We start from the raw sequence: 19274 nt of genomic DNA on the forward strand, positions 1-19274 counted from the left end.
CCCTATCACTCTGTCTCTCTATCCCTCTCTTTCTGTATCTCCCTCTCTCTCTGTCTCCCCCTCTCTCTATGTATCTCCCTCTCTTTCTGTCTCTCCCTCTCTCTCTGAGGGCTGAATGCTCCGCTCCTGCGATGAATCGGGAAGGCCGTCGTGAACTTGGCCGAGTTTCACGACGGCCTCGGAGGCCGCTCCTCGCACCTTATTCACCCCCACCAGGGGGGCTAGGAGCGGCGCTCCGTAACTCTCGGCCGCTGAGCCTTGTCGTTGGCGTCAAGGCGGCGCGCCGAGAATGACGCGACGGCGGCGCCTATGTGACATCAGCCGCGCATGCGCAGGTTGGCCGGCTCCAACCTGCGCATGCGCGGCTAACGTCACGACGGCTGACGGCTCCAACCCACGCATGCGCAGTTGCCGTCTTCCTCTCCGCTGCCCCGCAAGACGTGGCGGCTTGATCTTGCGGGGCGGCGGAGGGGAAAGAGTGCGTCCCTTTGAGACGCTGGCCCGACGATCGGTGGGCACCGATCGCAGGCCAGTACCCTCCCGAGCACGGCCGTGGTGCTCACTCCCCTCTCCGCCCCCCACAAGCCACAAACGAGCATTTGGCGCCCATGTTCACGACGGCAGCGACCAGGTGTGGTTGCCGCCATCGTGAACTGGTCGGGAACGGCAGGCCGCTCGGCCCATACAGGCCGGAGAACCGCCAGTCGCCGTGAAAAACGGTGAGCGGCGATTCTTCCGAGCGGGGAGTGGGAGAATCGCAGGGGGCGCCAAGGGGGCATGTCGTGAGTCGCCTGGCCCTCCCGTGATTCTCCCACCCAGCATGGGGAGCGGAGAATTGCGCCCTGTATATCTCTCTCTCTCTCTCTCTCTCTCTCTGTCTGCCCCCCTCTCTCTGTCTCCCCCCCTCTCTCTGTCTCTCCCTCTCTCTCTGTATCTCCCTCTTTCTCTGTATCTCTCTCTCTCTCTCTGTCTCCCCCACTGTCTCTGTCTCTCCCTCTCTCTCTGTATCTCCCTCTTTCTCTGTATCTCTCTCTCTCTCTCTACAATTCCTCCACACCCTTCCTGTAGTGTAGTTACCAGAACTGGCCACAATACTCTAGTTGAGGTTGAACTGGTGTTTGATACCAGTTTAACAGAGCTTCCTGGCTCTTGTACTCTGTGCCCGTTAATAACCCCAGGGTGTTGTATGTTTTATTAACCCCACTGTCACCCTGTCCTGTCACTTTCAATGATTGATTCACATGTACCCCCAGGTCCCTCTGCTCTTTCACCCACTTTAAGATTATTTAATATTGTCAATCCACCTTTTCCCCACCAAAATGAATCAATTCACACTCCTCCGCACTGACCTGGCACACGGGTACCCACTCCACCAACTTGTTTATGTCCTTTTGAAGTTACACACTGTCTTCCGTAAAGTTTACCATACTTCCAAGTCTTGTGTCATCTGCAAACTTTTAAATTATCTCTTGCACATCAAGATTATTAACATATATCAGTAAAAGCAAGAGTCCCAATACAGACTCCTGAGGAACCCCACTACAAACCTTCCTCCAGCCCGAAAAATATCCATCGGCCATTACTCTCTGCTTTCTATTATTCGGCCAATTTTGTATCCAAATTGCCACTGTCCCTGTTATTCCAGGAGCTTTAACTTTTCCCACAAGCCTGTTGTGTGGCATGGAATCGAATGCTGTCTGAAAGTCCAAGTACATCACATCAACAGCATTCCCCTCATCGACCCTCTGTGATACCTCTTCAAAAAACTCCAGCAAGTTAGTTAAATACGATTTAGAAATCCATGCTGTTTTTTCTGAAGCAACCCACATTTCTCCTTACAACAAATAATATTGTCCCAAAGTGTTGTTTCTGGAAGGTTCCCCAGCACGGACGATAAACAAACTGGTCAGCCATTGCTGGGGTCATTTTGAAAGCTGATTCTGAATGACGTGTAGCCGCTGCAATTCTCCTGTCCTCTGGCACTGAGGGACCCCAGGAAAATATCTTCAGAATGGGAAAGGAGAGGCCATTCAGCCCATCACACACATCCCGAGCAGGAACTATCCAATAATCCTCATTGTTAAACCTGTTCTGCTCCATACAGATTCCTCACTAATCCCCTCCCGTTCATCCTCTCTCTCTGATTCTCTCCCAACAGGAACGACGTGGGTTCAGGAAATTGTGGATTTCATTCTGCAAGGTGGAGATGCGGAGAGGTGTCGCCGAGCCCCGATACAGAGCAGGATCCCATTCCTGGAGTTCAGTTGTAAGGGATTTTACCCTTCAGGTGAGACATCGAGATCTGTACAACACAGTCAAACTGACAAAGGCAGAGTGCAGGAACCATCAACACCGACCCCATCAAACACTCCCAGGACAGGTACAGCACGGGGTTAGATTCAGAGTAAAGCTCCCTCTACACTGTCCCCATCAAACACTCCCAGGACAGGCACAGCACGGGGTTAGATACAGAGTAAAGCTCCCTCTACACTGACCCCATCAAACACTCCCAGGACAGGTACAGCACGGGGTTAGATACAGAGTAAAGCTCCCTCTACACTGTCCCCATCAAACACTCCCAGGACAGGTACAGAACGGAGTTAGATACAGAGTAAAGCTCCCTCTACATTGACCCCATCAAACACTCCCAGGACAGGCACAGCACGGGGTTAGATACAGAGTAAAGCTCCCTCTACACTGACCCCATCAAACACTCCCAGGACAGGTACAGCACGGGGTTAGATACAGAGTAAAGCTCCCTCTACACTGTCCCCATCAAACACTCCCAGGACAGGCACAACACGGGGTTAGATACAGAGTAAAGCTCCCTCTACACTGTCCCCATCAAACACTCCCAGGACAGGTACAGCACGGGGTTAGATACAGAGTAAAGCTCCCTCTACACTGTCCCCATCAAACACTCCCAGGACAGGTACAGCACGGGGTTAGATACAGAATAAAGCTCCCTCTACACTGTCCCCATCAAACACTCCCAGGACAGGTACAGCACGGGGTTAGATACAGAGTAAACATCCCTCTCCGCTGTCCCATCAAACACTCCCAGGACAGGTACAGCACGGGGTTAGATACAGAGTAAGCATCCCTCTACGCTGTCCCCATCAAACACTCCCAGGACAGGTACAGCTCGGGGTTAGATACAGAGTAAAGCTCCCTCTACACTGTCCCCATCAAACACTCCCAGGACAGGTACAGCACGGGGTTAGATACAGAGTAAAGCTCCCTCTACACTGTCCCCATCAAACACTCCCAGGACAGGTACAGAACGGAGTTAGATACAGAGTAAAGCTCCCTCTACATTGACCCCATCAAACACTACCAGGACAGGCACAGCACGGGGTTAGATACAGAGTAAAGCTCCCTCTACACTGACCCCATCAAACACTCCCAGGACAGGTACAGCACGGGGTTAGATACAGAGTAAAGCTCCCTCTACACTGTCCCCATCAAACACTCCCAGGACAGGCACAACACGGGGTTAGATACAGAGTAAAGCTCCCTCTACACTGTCCCCATCAAACACTCCCAGGACAGGTACAGCACGGGGTTAGATACAGAGTAAAGCTCCCTCTACACTGTCCCCATCAAACACTCCCAGGACAGGTACAGCACGGGGTTAGATACAGAATAAAGCTCCCTCTACACTGTCCCCATCAAACACTCCCAGGACAGGTACAGCACGGGGTTAGATACAGAGTAAACATCCCTCTCCGCTGTCCCCATCAACCACTCCCAGGACAGGTACAGCACGGGGTTAGATACAGAGTAAGCATCCCTCTACACTGTCCCCATCAAACACTCCCAGGACAGGTACAGCTCGGGGTTAGATACAGAGTAAAGCTCCCTCTACACTGTCCCCATCAAACGCTCCCACCGCCGGGTCGGAGAATCGGTGGAGGGGTGGTGTGAATCCCGTACCGCCGCCCGGACGCTGCCTGCCGAATGCTCCGGCGCCATCGGCAGCGGCATCCCAGCGATTCACCGCCCCGTGATGGGCCGAGCGGCACCCGTTTTTAGCCGTTCCCGCCGGCGTAATTCAAACCAGTTCTGTACCAGCGGGATCTGGCTCTACGGGAGTCCTGCAGAGTCCTTGGGGGCATTGGGGGGGCGGGTCTGGTCCCCCGGGGGGGGGGGGGGGGGGGGGGGGGCACGGTGGCCTGGCCCGCAATCAGGGCCCACCGATCCGCGGGTGGGCCTGTGCCGTGGGGGCACTCTTTCCCTCCGCTCCGGCTGCTGTCAACCTCCGCCATGGCCGGTGCGGAGAACCCCACTGTGCACGCACTGGGATGGCACCAGCACACGCTGGCACTCCCGCGCATGTATCAACTCACGCCGGCAGGCGGAGGCCCTTCTGCGCCGGCTGACTCGGTGCCAATCTCGCTGGCGCCAGCCTAGCCCCTCAATGTGTGGCGGATTCCGCACCATCCGCGAGGCCTGACGCCGGAGTGGTTCACGCCACTCCTCGCGCTGGTACGGCCCGCCCCGCAGGGTAGGGGAGAATCCCACTCCCTGTATTTGCTGAGTTTGTTATCGTTCTCCGTGCACTCCCTCCAGCCTGTCCGGCCTCTCCCCCCCCTCTCTGGTTCCCCTCGATTGTTCCCTGTCTCCTCCCTCTTCCCCCACCCCCCTTCCGCCCCCTCCCCTTCTCCTGTAGTTCGCGTTTCTTTTCTCTTCGGTTTAGCTGATCCCCCCTCCCCCCTCTCCCGGTCTACCATCCCTCTCCCACCTTAGCTACTTTCCCCTGATTCCTGGCTACCTGGCTATTCTTCTGCTTGTTCGTTGGCCACAAACAGGTCCCGGAACAATTGCATGAATGGCTCCCACGTTCTGTGGAAGCCGTCGTCCGACCCTCGGATGGCGAATTAGATTTTCTCCATTTGGAGAGATTCCGAGAGGTCGGACAGCCAGTCCGCAGCTCTGGGCGGTGCTGCTGACCGCCAGCCAAACAGGATTCTACGGCGGGCGATCAGGGAGGCAAAGGCAAGGGCGTCCGCCCTCCTCCCCAGGAATAGATCTGGCTGGTCTGAAACCCCGAAGACCGCCACTATCGGGCATGGCTCCACCCTCACCCCACCACTTTGGACATAGCCTCGAAGAAGGCTGTCCAGTAATCCACAAGACTGGGGCAAGACCAGAACATGTGGGCGTGGTTGGCCGGGCCTCCTTGGCACCGTTCACATCTATCCTCCACCCCCGGGAAGAACCTACTCATACGGTTTCTTGTTAAGTGGGCTCTATGTACCACTTTTAGTTGCGTCAGGCTGAGCCTTGCGCACGTGGAGGTGGAGTTGACCCTATGCAGTGCTTCGCTCCAGAGTCCCCACCCTATCTCCATCCCCAGGTCCTCCTCCCATTTCCTTCTTGTTGCGGCCAGTACGGTGTCGGCCTTTCTATCATTCGGTCATACATCTCGCTACAGTTTCCTTTATCTAGTATACTTCCATCCAATAACTCTTCCAGTAGTGTCTGTCGTGAAGGTTGTGGGTACGTCCTTGTCTCCTTTCGTAGGAAGTTATTGAGTTGCAGATCAGAATGTTGCACTGTCGGAGGGTCAGTGCTGAGGGAGGGCCTCCCTGATGGAGGGTCAGTACTGAGGGAGTGCTGCACTGACAGAGGGTCAGTACTGAGGGAGCGCTGCACTGACAGAGGGTCAGTACTGAGGGAGCGCCGCACTGTCAGAGAGTCAGTACTGAGGGAGTGCTGCACTGTCAGAGGGTCAGTACTGAGGGAGCGCCGCACTGTCAGAGGGTCAGTACTGAGGGAGCGCCGCACTGCCAGAGGGTCAGTACTGAGGGAGCGCCGCACTGTCAGAGAGTCAGTACTGAGGGAGTGCTGCACTGTCAGAGGGTCAGTACTGAGGGAGTGCCGCACTGTCAGAGGGTCAGTACTGAGGGAGTGCCGCACTGTCAGAGGGTCAGTACTGAGGGAGTGCCGCACTGTCAGAGGGTCAGTACTGAGGGAGTGCCGCACTGTCAGAGGGTCAGTACTGAGAGAGTGCCGCACTGTCAGAGGGTCAGTACTGAGGGAATGCTGCACTGTCAGAGGGTCAGTACTGAGGGAGTGCCGCACTGTCAGAGGGTCAGTACTGAGGGAGTGCCGCACTGTCAGAGGGTCAGTACTGAGGGAGTGCCGCACTGTCAGAGGGTCAGTGCTGAGGGAGCGCCGTACTGTCAGAGGGTCAGTGCTGAGGGAGTGCCGCACTGTCAGAGGGTCAGTACTGAGGGAGTGCTGCACTGTCAGAGGGTCAGTACTGAGGGAGTGCTGCACTGTCAGAGGGTCAGTACTGAGGGAGTGCTGCACTGTCAGAGGGTCAGTACTGAGGGAGTGCTGCACTGTCAGAGGGTCAGTACTGAGGGAGTGCTGCACTGTCAGAGGGTCAGTACTGAGGGAGTGCCGTACTGTCAGAGGGTCAGTACTGAGGGAGTGCCGCACTGTCGGAGGGTCAGGACTGAGGGAGTGCCGCACTGTCAGAGGGTCAGTACTGAGGGAGTGCTGCACTGTCAGAGGGTCAGTACTGAGGGAGTGCTGCACTGTCAGAGGGTCAGTACTGAGGGAGTGCTGCACTGTCAGAGGGTCAGTACTGAGGGAGTGCCGCACTGTCAGAGGGTCAGTACTGAGGGAGTGCCGCACTGTCGGAGGGTCAGGACTGAGGGAGTGCCGCACTGTCAGAGGGTCAGTACTGAGGGAGCCTCACACTCAGAGGGTCAGTACTGAGGGAGTGCTGCACTGTCAGAGGGTCAGTACTGAGGGAGTGCCGCACTGTCAGAGGGTCAGTGCTGAGGGAGTGCTGCACTGTCAGAGGGTCAGTACTGAGGGAGCGCCGCACTGTCAGAGGGTCAGTACTGAGGGAGTGCTGCACTGTCAGAGGGTCAATATTGAGGGAGTGCTGCACTGTCAGAGGGTCAGTACTGAGGGAGTGCCGCACTGTCAGAGGGTCAGTTCTGAGGGAGTGCTGAACTGTCAGAGGGTCAGTACTGAGGGAGTGCCGCACTGTCAGAGGGTCAGTACTGAGGGAGCCTCACTGTCAGAGGGTCAGTACTGAGGGAGTGCCGCACTGTCAGAGGGTCAGTACTGAGGGAGTGTGCACTGTCAGAGGGTCAGTACTGAGGGAGTGCCGCACTGTCAGAGGGTCAGTACTGAGGGAGCCTCACACTCAGAGGGTCAGTACTGAGGGAGTGCTGCACTGTCAGAGGGTCAGTACTGAGGGAGTGCCGCACTGTCAGAGGGTCAGTGCTGAGGGAGTGCTGCACTGTCAGAGGGTCAGTACTGAGGGAGCGCCGCACTGTCAGAGGGTCAGTACTGAGGGAGGGCCGCACTGTCAGAGGGTCAGTACTGAGGGAGTGCTGCACTGTCAGAGGGTCAATATTGAGGGAGTGCTGCACTGTCAGAGGGTCAGTACTGAGGGAGTGCCGCACTGTCAGAGGGTCAGTTCTGAGGGAGTGCTGCACTGTCAGAGGGTCAGTACTGAGGGAGTGCCGCACTGTCAGAGGGTCAGTACTGAGGGAGCCTCACTGTCAGAGGGTCAGTACTGAGGGAGTGCCGCACTGTCAGAGGGTCAGTACTGAGGGAGCGCCGCACTGTCAGAGGGTCAGTACTGAGGGAGTGCTGCACTGTCAGAGGGTCAGTACTGAGGGAGTGCCGCACTGTCAGAGGGTCAGTACTGGTGGAGCACTGCACTGTCCGATGGTCAGTACTGAGGGAGCGCAGCACTGTCCGATGGTCAGTACTGAGACAGTGCCGCACTGTCAGAGGTATAGAAATATAAATTTGGTCTTCAATCTCTTTTACTCCAGTATTTTTCTGAAGTATCAGACTTTCTGATCCACGATTACTTATTACCTTAGCAAGGAATTCCAACCGTCCCTTCCTGGGTCTCGGTCCGCAAGGATATTTTGGTCTCAGTTATCCCACTGACCTCATCTTTGTCAGTGTGACTTGTCCAAGGTATGTTCAAAATTGGCCTCAGGTTCCCTGCAGCCTCGATTCTCCTTCATTGATTGTCCAACCTCGAGATCACGACCCAATTGAAATCCCTTATCCGAGTGTCGGAGTGAGAGACAGACAGCTGCCCAATTCCGTCCATTCAGACCACTCCTTCTGACTCGTCGCTTTTTGCAGGAACTGAACTCCTGGCGAAGATGCCATCTCCGAAAGTGATTAAAACCCATCTTCCATTCCAGTTATTGCCAAAGTCCTTCCTGGATCAAGAATGCAAGGTATGGATTGTGTTCGGCTCCATGTGTGTGTGTCTGTCTTTGTTGTCATGTGAGAGTACCTGAAAGAAATGGGTGTTTATCAGTAATAGATAGATAGATAGATAGAGAAATACAGCACAGAACAGGCCCTTCGACCCACGATGTTGTGCCGAATTTTTGTCCTAGGTTAATCATAGAATTTTGGACAATTTTTCATGGCCAATCCACCCAACTTGCACATCTTTGGACTGTGGGAGGAAACCGGAGTACCCGGAGGAAACCCACGCAGTCACGGGGAGGATGTGCAGACTCCACACAGACAGTGACCCAAGTCGAAATCGAACTTGGGACCCTGGAGCTGTGAAGCAATTGTGCTATCCACAATGCTACCGTGCTGCCCTTAAGAAGAAATTAATCTACACTCCATTATTCTACCCTAATCCATGTATCTATCCAATAGCCGCTTGAAGGTCCCTAACGTTTCCGACTCAACTACTTCCACAGGCAGTGCATTCCATGCCCCCACTACTCTCTGGGTAAAGAACCTACCTCTGATATCCCCCCTATATCTTCCACCATTCACCTTAAATTTAAGTCCCCTTGTAATGGTTTGTTCCACCAGGGGAAAAAGTCTCTGACTGTCTACTCTATCTATTCCCCTGATCATCTTATAAACCTCTATCAAGTCGCCCCTCATCCTTCTCCGTTCTAATGAGAAAAGGCCTAGCACCCTCAACCTTTCCTCGGAAGACCTACTCTCCATTCGAGGCAACATCCTGGTAAATCTCCTTTGCACCTTTTCCAAAGCTTCCACATCCTTCCTAAAATGAGGCGACCAGAACTGCACACAGTACTCCAAATGTGGTCTGACCAAGGTTTTGTACAGCTGCATCATCACCTCACGGCTCTTAAATTCAATCCCTCTGCTAATGAACGCTAGCACACCATAGGCCTTCTTCACAGCTCTATCCACTTGAGTGGCAACTGACAAAGATCTATGAACATAGACCCCAAGATCTCTCTGCTCCTCTACATTGCCAAGAACCCTACCGTTAACCCTGTATTCCGCATTCATATTTGTCCTTCCAAAATGGACAACCTCACACTTGTGAGGGTTAAACTCCATCTGCCACTTCTCAGCCCAGCTCTACATCCTATCTATGTCTCTTTGAAGCCGACAACAGCCCTCCTCACTATCCACAACTCCACCAATCTTCGTATCATCTGCAAATTTACTGACCTACCCTTCAACTGCCTCATCCAAGTCGTTAATGAAAATCACAAACAGCAGAGGACCCAGAACTGATCCCTGCGGTACGCCACTGGTAACTGGGCTCCAGACTGAATATTTTCCATCCACCACCACTCAGGGGGGACTTGCAGGCGGTGGGTGTTCCCCGTGCCTCTGCTGCCCTTGTCCCTCTAGATGGCAGAGGTGGCTGGTTTGGAAGGTGCTATTGAAAGAGTCTTGGTAAATCGCTGCAGAGCGTCTTGTAGACGGGACACACGGCTGCCGCTGTGCGTCGGTGGTGGGGGGGAGCGGATGTGGAAGGTGGGGGTTAGCGTGTCGATCGAGTGGGAGCTGCTTTGTCCTGGATGGTGTGGAGCTTCTCGAGTGTTGTTGGGAGCTGCACCCATCCAGGCAAGTGGAGAGGGTCCCATCACACTCCTGACTTGTGTCCTTGTAGATGGTGGACAGGCTTTGGGGGAGGAGTCAGGAGGTGAGTTACTCTCCGCAGGATTCCCAGCCACTGACCTGCTCTGGTAGCCACAGTGTTTATGTGGCTGGGTCCAGTTCAGTTTGAAGTCCTCCTGACTGAATATAGGTGGTTAGATAGTTGGTGCTCTGGTCGTGATAGGCGTGAGTTTTAACCAATTTCCTCTTCATTATCTCCACAGATGATCTACTGTGCGAGAAATGCCAAAGATAATCTGGTTTCATACTTTCACTTTGACTCAATGAACAAGCTGCAGCCTGAGCCAGGAACCTGGGAGGAATATTTTCACAAATTTCTTCAGGGTAATGGTTCGTAGAAAGAGAGATTTCAGAATGCAAGAGATCTGTGCAGTGTGTGTGTGAGTAAGCGTATGCGTGAGCGAGTGAGTGAGTGTGTGTATGAGTGAGTGTGTGTGTGTGTGTGTAGCGAGTGTGTGAGCGTGAGTGCATGAGTGAGTTTGTGTGAGTGAATGTGTGTGTGAGTGAGTATGTGTCGTGTGTGTAGTGAGTGTAAGTACGTGTATGAATGAGTGTGTGTGTGTGTGTGTAGCGAGTGTGTGAGTGTGTGTGAGTGAGTGTGTGTATGAGTTTATGAGTGAGTAAGTGTGTGCATGTAGTGCGTGTGAGTGCATGTGAGCGAGTGTGAGTGTGTGTGAGTGACCACGAGTGAATGTGTGTGAGTGAATGTGTGTGAGGGTGTGTGAGTAGTGAATGTGAGTGTGTAGTGAGTGTGAGTGTGTTTATCAGTGAGTGTGTGTGTAGCAAGTGTGTATGAGTGAGTGTGTGTGTGAGTGAGTGTGTCGTGAGTGTGAGTGCGTATATGAGTGAGTGAGTGTGTGTATAGTGAGTGTGAGTGCATGTGAGCGAGTGTGAGTGTGTATGAGTGAATGTGTGTGAGGGTGTGTGAGTTTATGTGAATGAGTGTGTGTGAGTTTATATGAGTGAGTGTGAGTGAGTGTGAGTGAGCAAGTGTGAGTGTTGTTACGATACCCAGGGGAGTATCCGGTCAATTCCAGTCTCACAGGCCCCAGAGTCCCGTCAGTGAATTGACCAATAATTCTGATAATGTTTCTGAGATCTTTGGCCTTTGACTGTTCCAATGACTTCCAGGCACCAGATTTGTAAGCGAAACACAAAAACTGTTTATTTATAACAATAAAGATAAAACTGGCAATAATTATTATTGAATAATGGCCACATAATCTATTACTCCTGCCCTCTTACTGCCCCACCCTCTATCCACAACACACATAAGACAGACACACACACAGGAGGGAGGAAAAGGGGGGAAATGATAAGGATTAAAATGGAAGAAAGAGAGACGACTGTCCTTCCTGCTGATATTGAAATTGTTGTAGTTGGCTATCTTCCCTGCAAACGGAGTGCGGAAACCATTATGTTCTTATGGCTGGAACATTCAGCCAGGACTCTTAGGCTGTACGACACCTCTGGGGAGTCACTTTAACTTGTATTAACCTGGTGTGAGTGAGTGTCATGTGAGAATACCTTTAAGAAATTGGTGTTTACGAAATGGGTGTTTATAAAATATCCGTAGTGGGTGTACCTTTAAGAAATGGGTGTTTATCAGTGATGTTAGAGAGTGGGTGGAGCTGGGCTGTCTGTCTGCTTTACTTTCGTTTTAGGCTGTTTGATACAGGGTATGTTTAGTTTTGTTTTGGGAGCTGGATAGCTGCAGGCAAAGCAAGGAGCTGTATAAAAATCTCTCTCTGCAAACTAAAGACTGTCTCCAGACCAATCGGGTGAATTCAAAGTGCTGACTGTTCTCAGTAGTGAATTTAAACCTGATCTATGTGTTAAAAAGGGTCTTTTGTCTTATGGATGATAATAAGGAAAGATTAAGGTTTACTTACACAATATTGTACCTGTGGGGATTTATTGTTGTTGATAAGATGTTCACTGTGGGTTTATAAAGTGTTACCTGGTTTCATAAATAAACATTGTTTTAATTTAAAGTTACTGTGAATCTCTGCATCACACCTGCAGAGTGGGCCGTGTGCTCCCCATCACCACAATCTATTCAAAGTTGTGGGTCAGGTGAACTCCATGATACACATTGGGTTCTCTAAACTATAGCACTAACAGTGAGTGTCAGTGAGCGAGTGTGAGGGTCAGTGAGCGAGTGTGAGGGTCAGTGTGCTAGTGTGGCAGTGAGTGTGAGTGTCAGTGAGCGAGTGTGGCAGTGTGCGAGGGTGTGTCAGTGACTGTGTCTGAGTGTATCCCATTCAATGTTCACGTTCAGTAATGTGAAGATGTGAATCATCTTTCTCTCTGTGTCTTTCTCTCTCTCACTCTCTCTCTGCCTCTCTCTCTCTCACCCTGTCTCTCCCTCATCTGCTCTCCTTCTCCCTTTCATACCCTCTCTGTCACCCTGCACCTGTCTCTCTCTCTCTCTCACTCTCTCTCTCTCTGCCTCTCTCTCTGCCTCTCTCTCTCTCTCTCACCCTGTCTCTCCCTCATCTGCTCTCCTTCTCCCTTTCATACTCTCTCTGTCACCCTGCATCTGTCTCTCTCTCTCTCTCTCTCTCACCTTCTCCCCGATCTTTTCCAGTATCCTATGGACTGTGGCATCACCATGTGATGGGGTGGTGGGCACAAAAAGACAAACACCCCATCCTGTACATTTTCTACGAGGACATCAAAGAGGTAATTTCACTGCGAGTGACTTTTTCGTTCACGTTTCCACGCACTAGATTCCTCCTGCAACAAGGGAAGATTAAAGAGACAGAGGGGTTAGACTGGGTGGGATATTAAAGGGTGCGGGGAGTGAGGGGGAGAGTGGGATTAGACTGGGTGGGATATTAAAGGGTGCGGGGAGTGAGGGGGGAGTGGGATTAGACTGGGTGGGATATTAAAGTGTTCGGGGACTGAGGGGGAGAGTGGGATTAGACTGGGTGGGATATTAAAGGGTGCGGGGAGTGAGGGGGAGAGTGGGATTAGACTGGGTGGGATATTAAAGGGTGCGGGGAGTGAGGGGGATAGTGGGATTAGACTGGGTGGGATATTAAAGGGTGCGGGGAGTGAGGGGGGAGTGGGATTAGACTGGGTGGGATATTAAAGGGTGCGGGGAGTGAGGGGGGAGTGGGATTAGACTGGGTGGGATATTAAAGGGTTCGGGGAGTGAGGGGGGAGTGGGATTAGACTGGGTGGGATATTAAAGTGTTCGGAGACTGAGGGGGAGAGTGGGATTAGACTGGGTGGGATGTTAAAGGGTGCGGGGAGTGAGGGGGAGAGTGGGATTAGACTGGGTGGGATATTAAAGGGTGCGGGGAGTGAGGGGGAGAGTGGGATTAGACTGGGTGGGATATTAAAGGGTGTGGGGAGTGAGGGGGCAGTGGGATTAGACTGGGTCAGATATTAAAGGGTGTGGGGGGTGAGGGGGAGAGTGGGATTAGACTGGGTGGGATATTAAAGGGTGCAGGGAGTGAGGGGAGAGTGGGATTAGACTGGGTGGGATATTAAAGGGTGCGGGGAGTGAGGGGGGAGTGGGATTACACTGGGTGGGATATTAAAGGGTGCGGGGAGTGAGGGGGAGAGTGTGATTAGACTGGGTGGGATATTAAAGGGTTCGGGGAGTGAGGGGGAGAGTGGGATTAGACTGGGTGGGATATTAAAGGGTGCGGGGAGTGAGGGGGAGAGTGGGATTAGACTGGGTGGGATATTAAAGGGTGCGGGGAGTGAGGGGGCAGTGGGATTAGACTGGGAGGGATATTAAAGGGTGTGGGGAGTGAGGGGGAGAGTGGGATTAGACTGGGTGGGATATTAAAGGGTGTGGGGAGTGAGGGGGAGAGTGGGATTAGACTGGGTGGGATATTAAAGGGTGTGGGGAGTGAGGGGGAGAGTGTGATTAGACTGGGTGGGATATTAAAGGGTGTGGGGAGTGAGGGGGGAGAGAGGGATTAGACTGGGTGGGATATTAAAGGGTGCGGGGAGTGAGGGGGAGAGAGGGATTAGACTTGGTGGGATATTAAAGGGTGCGGGAGTGAGGGGAGAGTGGGATTAGACTGGGTGGGATATTAAAGGGTGCGGGGAGTGAGGGGGAGAGAGGGATTAGACTGGGTGGGATATTACAGGCTGCGTGCTAACCACTGTGTCACCGTGAGGCAGCGTGCTAACCACTGTGTCACCATGAGGCAGCGAACTAACCACTGTGTCACTGTGAGGCAGCGTGCTAACCACTGTGTCACCATGAGGCAGCGTGCTAACCACTGTGTCACCGTGAGGCAGCGTGCTAACCACTGTGTCACCGTGAGGCAGCGTGCCAACCATTGTGTCACCGTAAGGCAGTGTGCTACCCACTGTGTCACTGTGAGGCAGCGTGCTAACCACTGTGTCACCGTGAGGCAGTGTGCTAACCATTGTGTCACCGTGAGGCAGCGTGCTAACCACTGTGTCACTGTGAGGCAGCGTGCTAGCCACTGTGTCACTGTGAGGCAGCGTGCTAACCACTGTGTCATTGTGAGGCAGCGTGCTAACCACTGTGTCACCATGAGGCAGCGTGCTAGCCACTGTGTCACCATGAGGCAGCGTGCTAACCACTGTGTCACCGTGAGGCAGCGTGCCAACCATTGTGTCACCGTAAGGCAGTGTGCTACCCACTGTGTCACTGTGAGGCAGCGTGCTAACCACTGTGTCACCGTGAGGCAGTGTGCTAACCATTGTGTCACCGTGAGGCAGCGTGCTAACCACTGTGTCACTGTGAGGCAGCGTGCTAGCCACTGTGTCACTGTGAGGCAGCGTGCTAACCACTGTGTCACTGTGAGGCAGCGTGCTAACCACTGTGTCACTGTGAGGCAGCGTGCTAACCACTCAGGGCCGGCTCAAGGTGCCGGCAACTCGGGCTATCGCCCGGGGCGCCATGTGCTAGGGGGCGCCATCAAGGAGTTCGGGACCGCGCATGCGCAGTTGGGCCGATGCCAACCAGCGCATGCGCGGGTGGCCGCCCTCCCTCAGGCCGCCCCGCACAAACATGGCGGATGGATCCAGGCTCGCCGGTGGTCACTCCGGCCCCCCCCCCCCTCGGGCCCCCTCCGCCCCCCCTCTGGCCCCCTCCGCCCCCCCCCGGCCCTCCCCCCCGAAGGGCGCCGAAGTTCAGCTTGCCACGGGGCGCCAGCCACCCTAGGGCCGGCGCTGTAACCACTGCATCATTGTAAGGCAGCGTGCTAACCACTGCGTCACCATGAGGCAGCGTGCTAGCCACTGTGTCACCATGAGGCAGCGTGCTAACCACTGTGTCACCGTGAGGCAGCGTGATAACCACTGTGTCACCGTGAGGCAGCGTGCTAGCCACTGTGTCACCGTGAGGCAGCGTGATAACCACTGTGTCACCGTGAGGCAGCGTGCTAGCCACTGTGTCACCATGAGGCAGCGTGCTAGCCACTGTGTCACCGTGAGGCAGCGTGCTAGCCACTGTGTCACCATGAGGCAGCGTGCTAGCCACTGTGTCACCGTAAGGCAGCGTGCTAGCCACTGTGTCACCGTAAGGCAGCGTGCTAGCCACTGTGTCACCGTGAGGCAGCGTGCTAGCCACTGTGTCACCATGAGGCAGCGTGCTAGCCACTGTGTCACCGTAAGGCAGCGTGCTAGCCACTGTGTCACTGTGAGGCAGCGTGCTAGCCACTGTGTCACCGTGAGGCAGCGTGCTAACCACTGTGTCACCGTAAGGCAGCGTGCTAGCCACTGTGTCACCATGAGGCAGCGTGCTAGCCACTGTGTCGCAGCGTGCTAACCATTGTGTCACTGTAAGGCAGCGTGCTAGCCACTGTGCTACTGTGAGGCAGCGTGCTAACCACTGTGTCACTGTGAGGCAGCGTGCTAACCACTGTGTCACTGTGAGGCAGCGTGCTAACCACTGTGACACCGTGAGGCAGCGTGCTAACCACTGTGACACTGTGAGGCAGCGTGCTAGCCACTGTGTCACTGTGAGGCAGCGTGCTAACCACTGTGTCACTGTGAGGCAGCGTGCTAACCACTGTGTCACTGTGAGGCAGCGTGCTAGCCACTGTGTCACCATGAGGCAGCGTGCTAACCACTGTGCTACTGTGAGGCAGCGTGCTAACCACTGTGTCACCGTGAGGCAGTGTGCTAACCACTGTGTCACCGTGAGGCAGCGTGCTAACCACTGTGTCACCATGAGGCAGCGTGCTAACCACTGTGCTACTGTGAGGCAGCGTGCTAACCACTGTGTCACTGTGAGGCAGCGTGCTAACCACTGTGTCACCGTGAGACAGCGTGCTAACCACTGTGCTACTGTGAGGCAGCGTGCTAGCCACTGTGTCACCATGAGGCAGCGTGCTAACCACTGTGCTACTGTGAGGCAGCGTGCTAACCACTGTGTCACTGTGAGGCAGCGTGCTAACCACTGTGTCACGATGAGGCAGCGTGCTAGCCACTGTGTCACCGTGAGGCAGCGTGCTAACCACTGTGTCACTGTGAGGCAGCGTGCTAACCACTGTGTCACCGTGAGGCAGCGTGCTAACCACTGTGTCACCGTAAGGCAGCGTGCTAGCCACTGTGTCACCGTGAGGTAGCGTGCTAACCACTGTGTCACCATGAGGCAGCGTGCTAACCACTGTGTCACCGTAAGGCAGCGTGCTAGCCACTGTGTCACCGTGAGGTAGCGTGCTAACCACTGTGTCACTGTGAGGCAGCGTGCTAACCACTGTGTCACCATGAGGCAGCGTGCTAACCACTGTGTCACTGTGAGGCAGCGTGCTAACCACTGTGTCATCGTGAGGCAGCGTGCTAACCACTGTGTCACCGTGAGGCAGCGTGCTAGCCACTGTGTCACCGTAAGGCAGCGTGCTAACCACTGTGTCACCGTGAGGCAGCGTGCTAACCACTGTGTCACGATGAGGCAGCGTGCTAACCACTGTGTCACCGTAAGGCAGCGTGCTAACCATTGTGTCACTGTGAGGCAGCGTGCTAACCACTGTGTCACCTTAAGGCAGCGTGCTAGCCACTGTGTCACCGTGAGGCAGCGTGCTAACCACTGTGTCATTGTGAGGCAGCGTGCTAACCACTGTGTCACCGTGAGGCAGCGTGCTAACCACTGCGTCACCGTAAGGCAGCGTGCTAGCCACTGCGTCGCCATTCTGCCCTAACTGTGTGGAATATTAAAGTGTTGAAAGCCGTCTCCACTTTCTCGGAACAGGATCCCAGGCGGGAAATTGTGAAGGTGATGAGGTTCCTGGGGAAGGAGCTGCCAGACGCAGTTGTTGATGGAATTGTCCAGCACACCTCCTTCCAATCCATGAAGGAAAACCCCATGAGTAATTATACTTCTGTCCCAGCCATTGTCTTCGACCAGACTGTGTCCACGTTCATGAGGAAAGGTGAGATTGTCGGGGGGTCCGCCTGGCGAGATGGGGTGGGGGGCTGGGCTGGGAAAGGAGGCTATTCGGCCCATTGAGTCTGCACCGACCCTCTGAAAGAGCAAAGCACCTCGGCCCACATCCCCATCCGAATCCACAGAACCAAATAACCCAACCTAACCTTTTGGGGCAATTTATAGGGGCCAATCTACCTCAGCTACACATCCTTGGAATGTGGGGAGAAACCCACCCAGACACGGGGAGAACGTGCAAACTCCACACAGTCACCCGAGGCTGGAATTGAACCCAGATCCCTGACGCTGTGAGGCAGCAGTGCTAAGCACTGTGCCACAGTGCTGCCCGTAGTGAGGGGTGAAGTTAGGGGTGGTGGGGGAGATTGAGGTGGAGAGTGAGGGGTGGGGTGAGAGGTAGGGTGAAGGTGGGTTGGTGACAGGATCTGAACACTATGTTTGTGAGGGGTGTTGGGTTGGGAAAGGGTGAGGGGTTTATGTTTGTTCTTTGGACAGTAGAATGTGGCATCTGGTGAGCAGTGCAGAGTGTAGACGGAGCAGCACCCGGAATGTGAACAAGGTCGAGGAGTCCAATCTGTGAGGGAAATACTACAAGGGCATAGTTTGTTTTAGGGCAGATTTTCTGGGCCACTCCAATGGCAACAGCGTACCCATGATTACCCTAAAGGCACCGCCCCTCCCTCCCCCCACCCACATTGCCCCACTCCTACCCCACACTCTACACTAAACACTCAATACAGTACTGTATTGCTGCCCTGATCTTATTCCAGAATTTGGACACCCTGCTGGGCAGCCTGCCCTCAGGGAAGATTGTTTGGTGCTGTGGAGTTCGCGATAATGGAACTAGGCCCAAACTGGAGCCTGTGCGTTTCCTGATCTCGGTGTCCAGGGTTCAGCATGTCGCATGTACCTCAGCTCTGGCTGGGGCCTGGCCCTTTCCTCGGGGAAGAGGGGAGAGGCCTCTGAGGGCAGCCTCGTTAACAGCTCTGGCTTCTATCTCTCCCCTGCAGGCGAGGTGGGGGACTGGAAGAACCATTTCACCGCCGCTCAGGACAAGGCCTTCGAGGCTGACTATGTGCGGAGGATGAAGGGATCCGACCTGCGATTCCGCACTGAGTTACAAGGCGGGCAGTAGCCATCCAGCCGTCGCTTTCAGCCGTACGTGGAGCCGATGTGTCACCCTCGCAGACAGAATGTGAAGAGCCCCTTCTTACCAATGTATCTGCAGCCAGGCCAATCACTCCTTGTCCACTGCAAAACACAATTCTCCATTCTGATTGTTCCCATTGATTCTGCTTCCCCCGCTCTTACAGGGAGCACGTTCCGGATCACAACAACCCGCTGGGTTAACAGAAGTTTGCGGACTTTGAAACAGGGCGGTGTGGCTGACTGTGAAAATTAAAATAAGCAAATAAACCTGATCACATATAAAACACAGAATCCGAATGTGAAACGACGAGAGTGAAAATGAATGATCGACCTGGGGCGGGATTCTCCCGACTAACGGCAGAGTGTTGATGCCGAGGTAAAAACCGGGAAGGTTCAAGACGGCGTGATCGGACCGCGAAGTGTAGCAATCATCTGCCCGACAGGAGGCCGGCACGGTACTGGAGTGACTCACGCCGCTCCAGCTGTTGGTACCGGCGGCAAACGTGCGACGCGGGTCAGCGCATTCACGCTGTGACCGGGGGGGGATACGGTATGGGCACTGTGACCGGGGGGGATACGGTATGGGCACTGTGACCGGGGGGGATACGGTATGGGCACTGTGACCGGGGGGGGATACGGTATGGGCACTGTGACCGGGGGGGGATACGGTATGGGCACTGTGACCGGGGGGGGATACGGTATGGGCACTGTGACCGGGGGGGATACGGTATGGGCACTGTGACCGGGGCGGGGATACGGTATGGGCACTGTGACCGGGGGGGGATACGGTATGGGCACTGTGACCGGGGCGGGGATACGGTATGGGCACTGT

General features: G+C 54.3%; 1 protein-coding gene across 1 annotated transcript in view; it reads left to right on the top strand.

The window, feature by feature from the left end:
* The window catches only part of LOC119955230 (sulfotransferase family cytosolic 1B member 1-like), a 39709-nt gene extending 20983 nt beyond the window's left edge, over positions 1-18726 (top strand). The window contains exons 2-7 of the mRNA XM_038781252.1: positions 2159-2287; positions 8137-8234; positions 10113-10239; positions 12500-12594; positions 17102-17282; positions 18304-18726. Of these exons, the coding sequence (XP_038637180.1) occupies positions 2159-2287; positions 8137-8234; positions 10113-10239; positions 12500-12594; positions 17102-17282; positions 18304-18428 (755 nt within the window). The 3' untranslated portion in view covers positions 18429-18726. The remainder of the gene's footprint in view (positions 1-2158; positions 2288-8136; positions 8235-10112; positions 10240-12499; positions 12595-17101; positions 17283-18303) is intronic.
* Positions 18727-19274: the final 548 nt, after the last annotated feature.

Source organism: Scyliorhinus canicula, chromosome 20 (assembly GCF_902713615.1).
Source record: "Scyliorhinus canicula chromosome 20, sScyCan1.1, whole genome shotgun sequence".
NCBI lineage: Eukaryota > Metazoa > Chordata > Chondrichthyes > Carcharhiniformes > Scyliorhinidae > Scyliorhinus > Scyliorhinus canicula.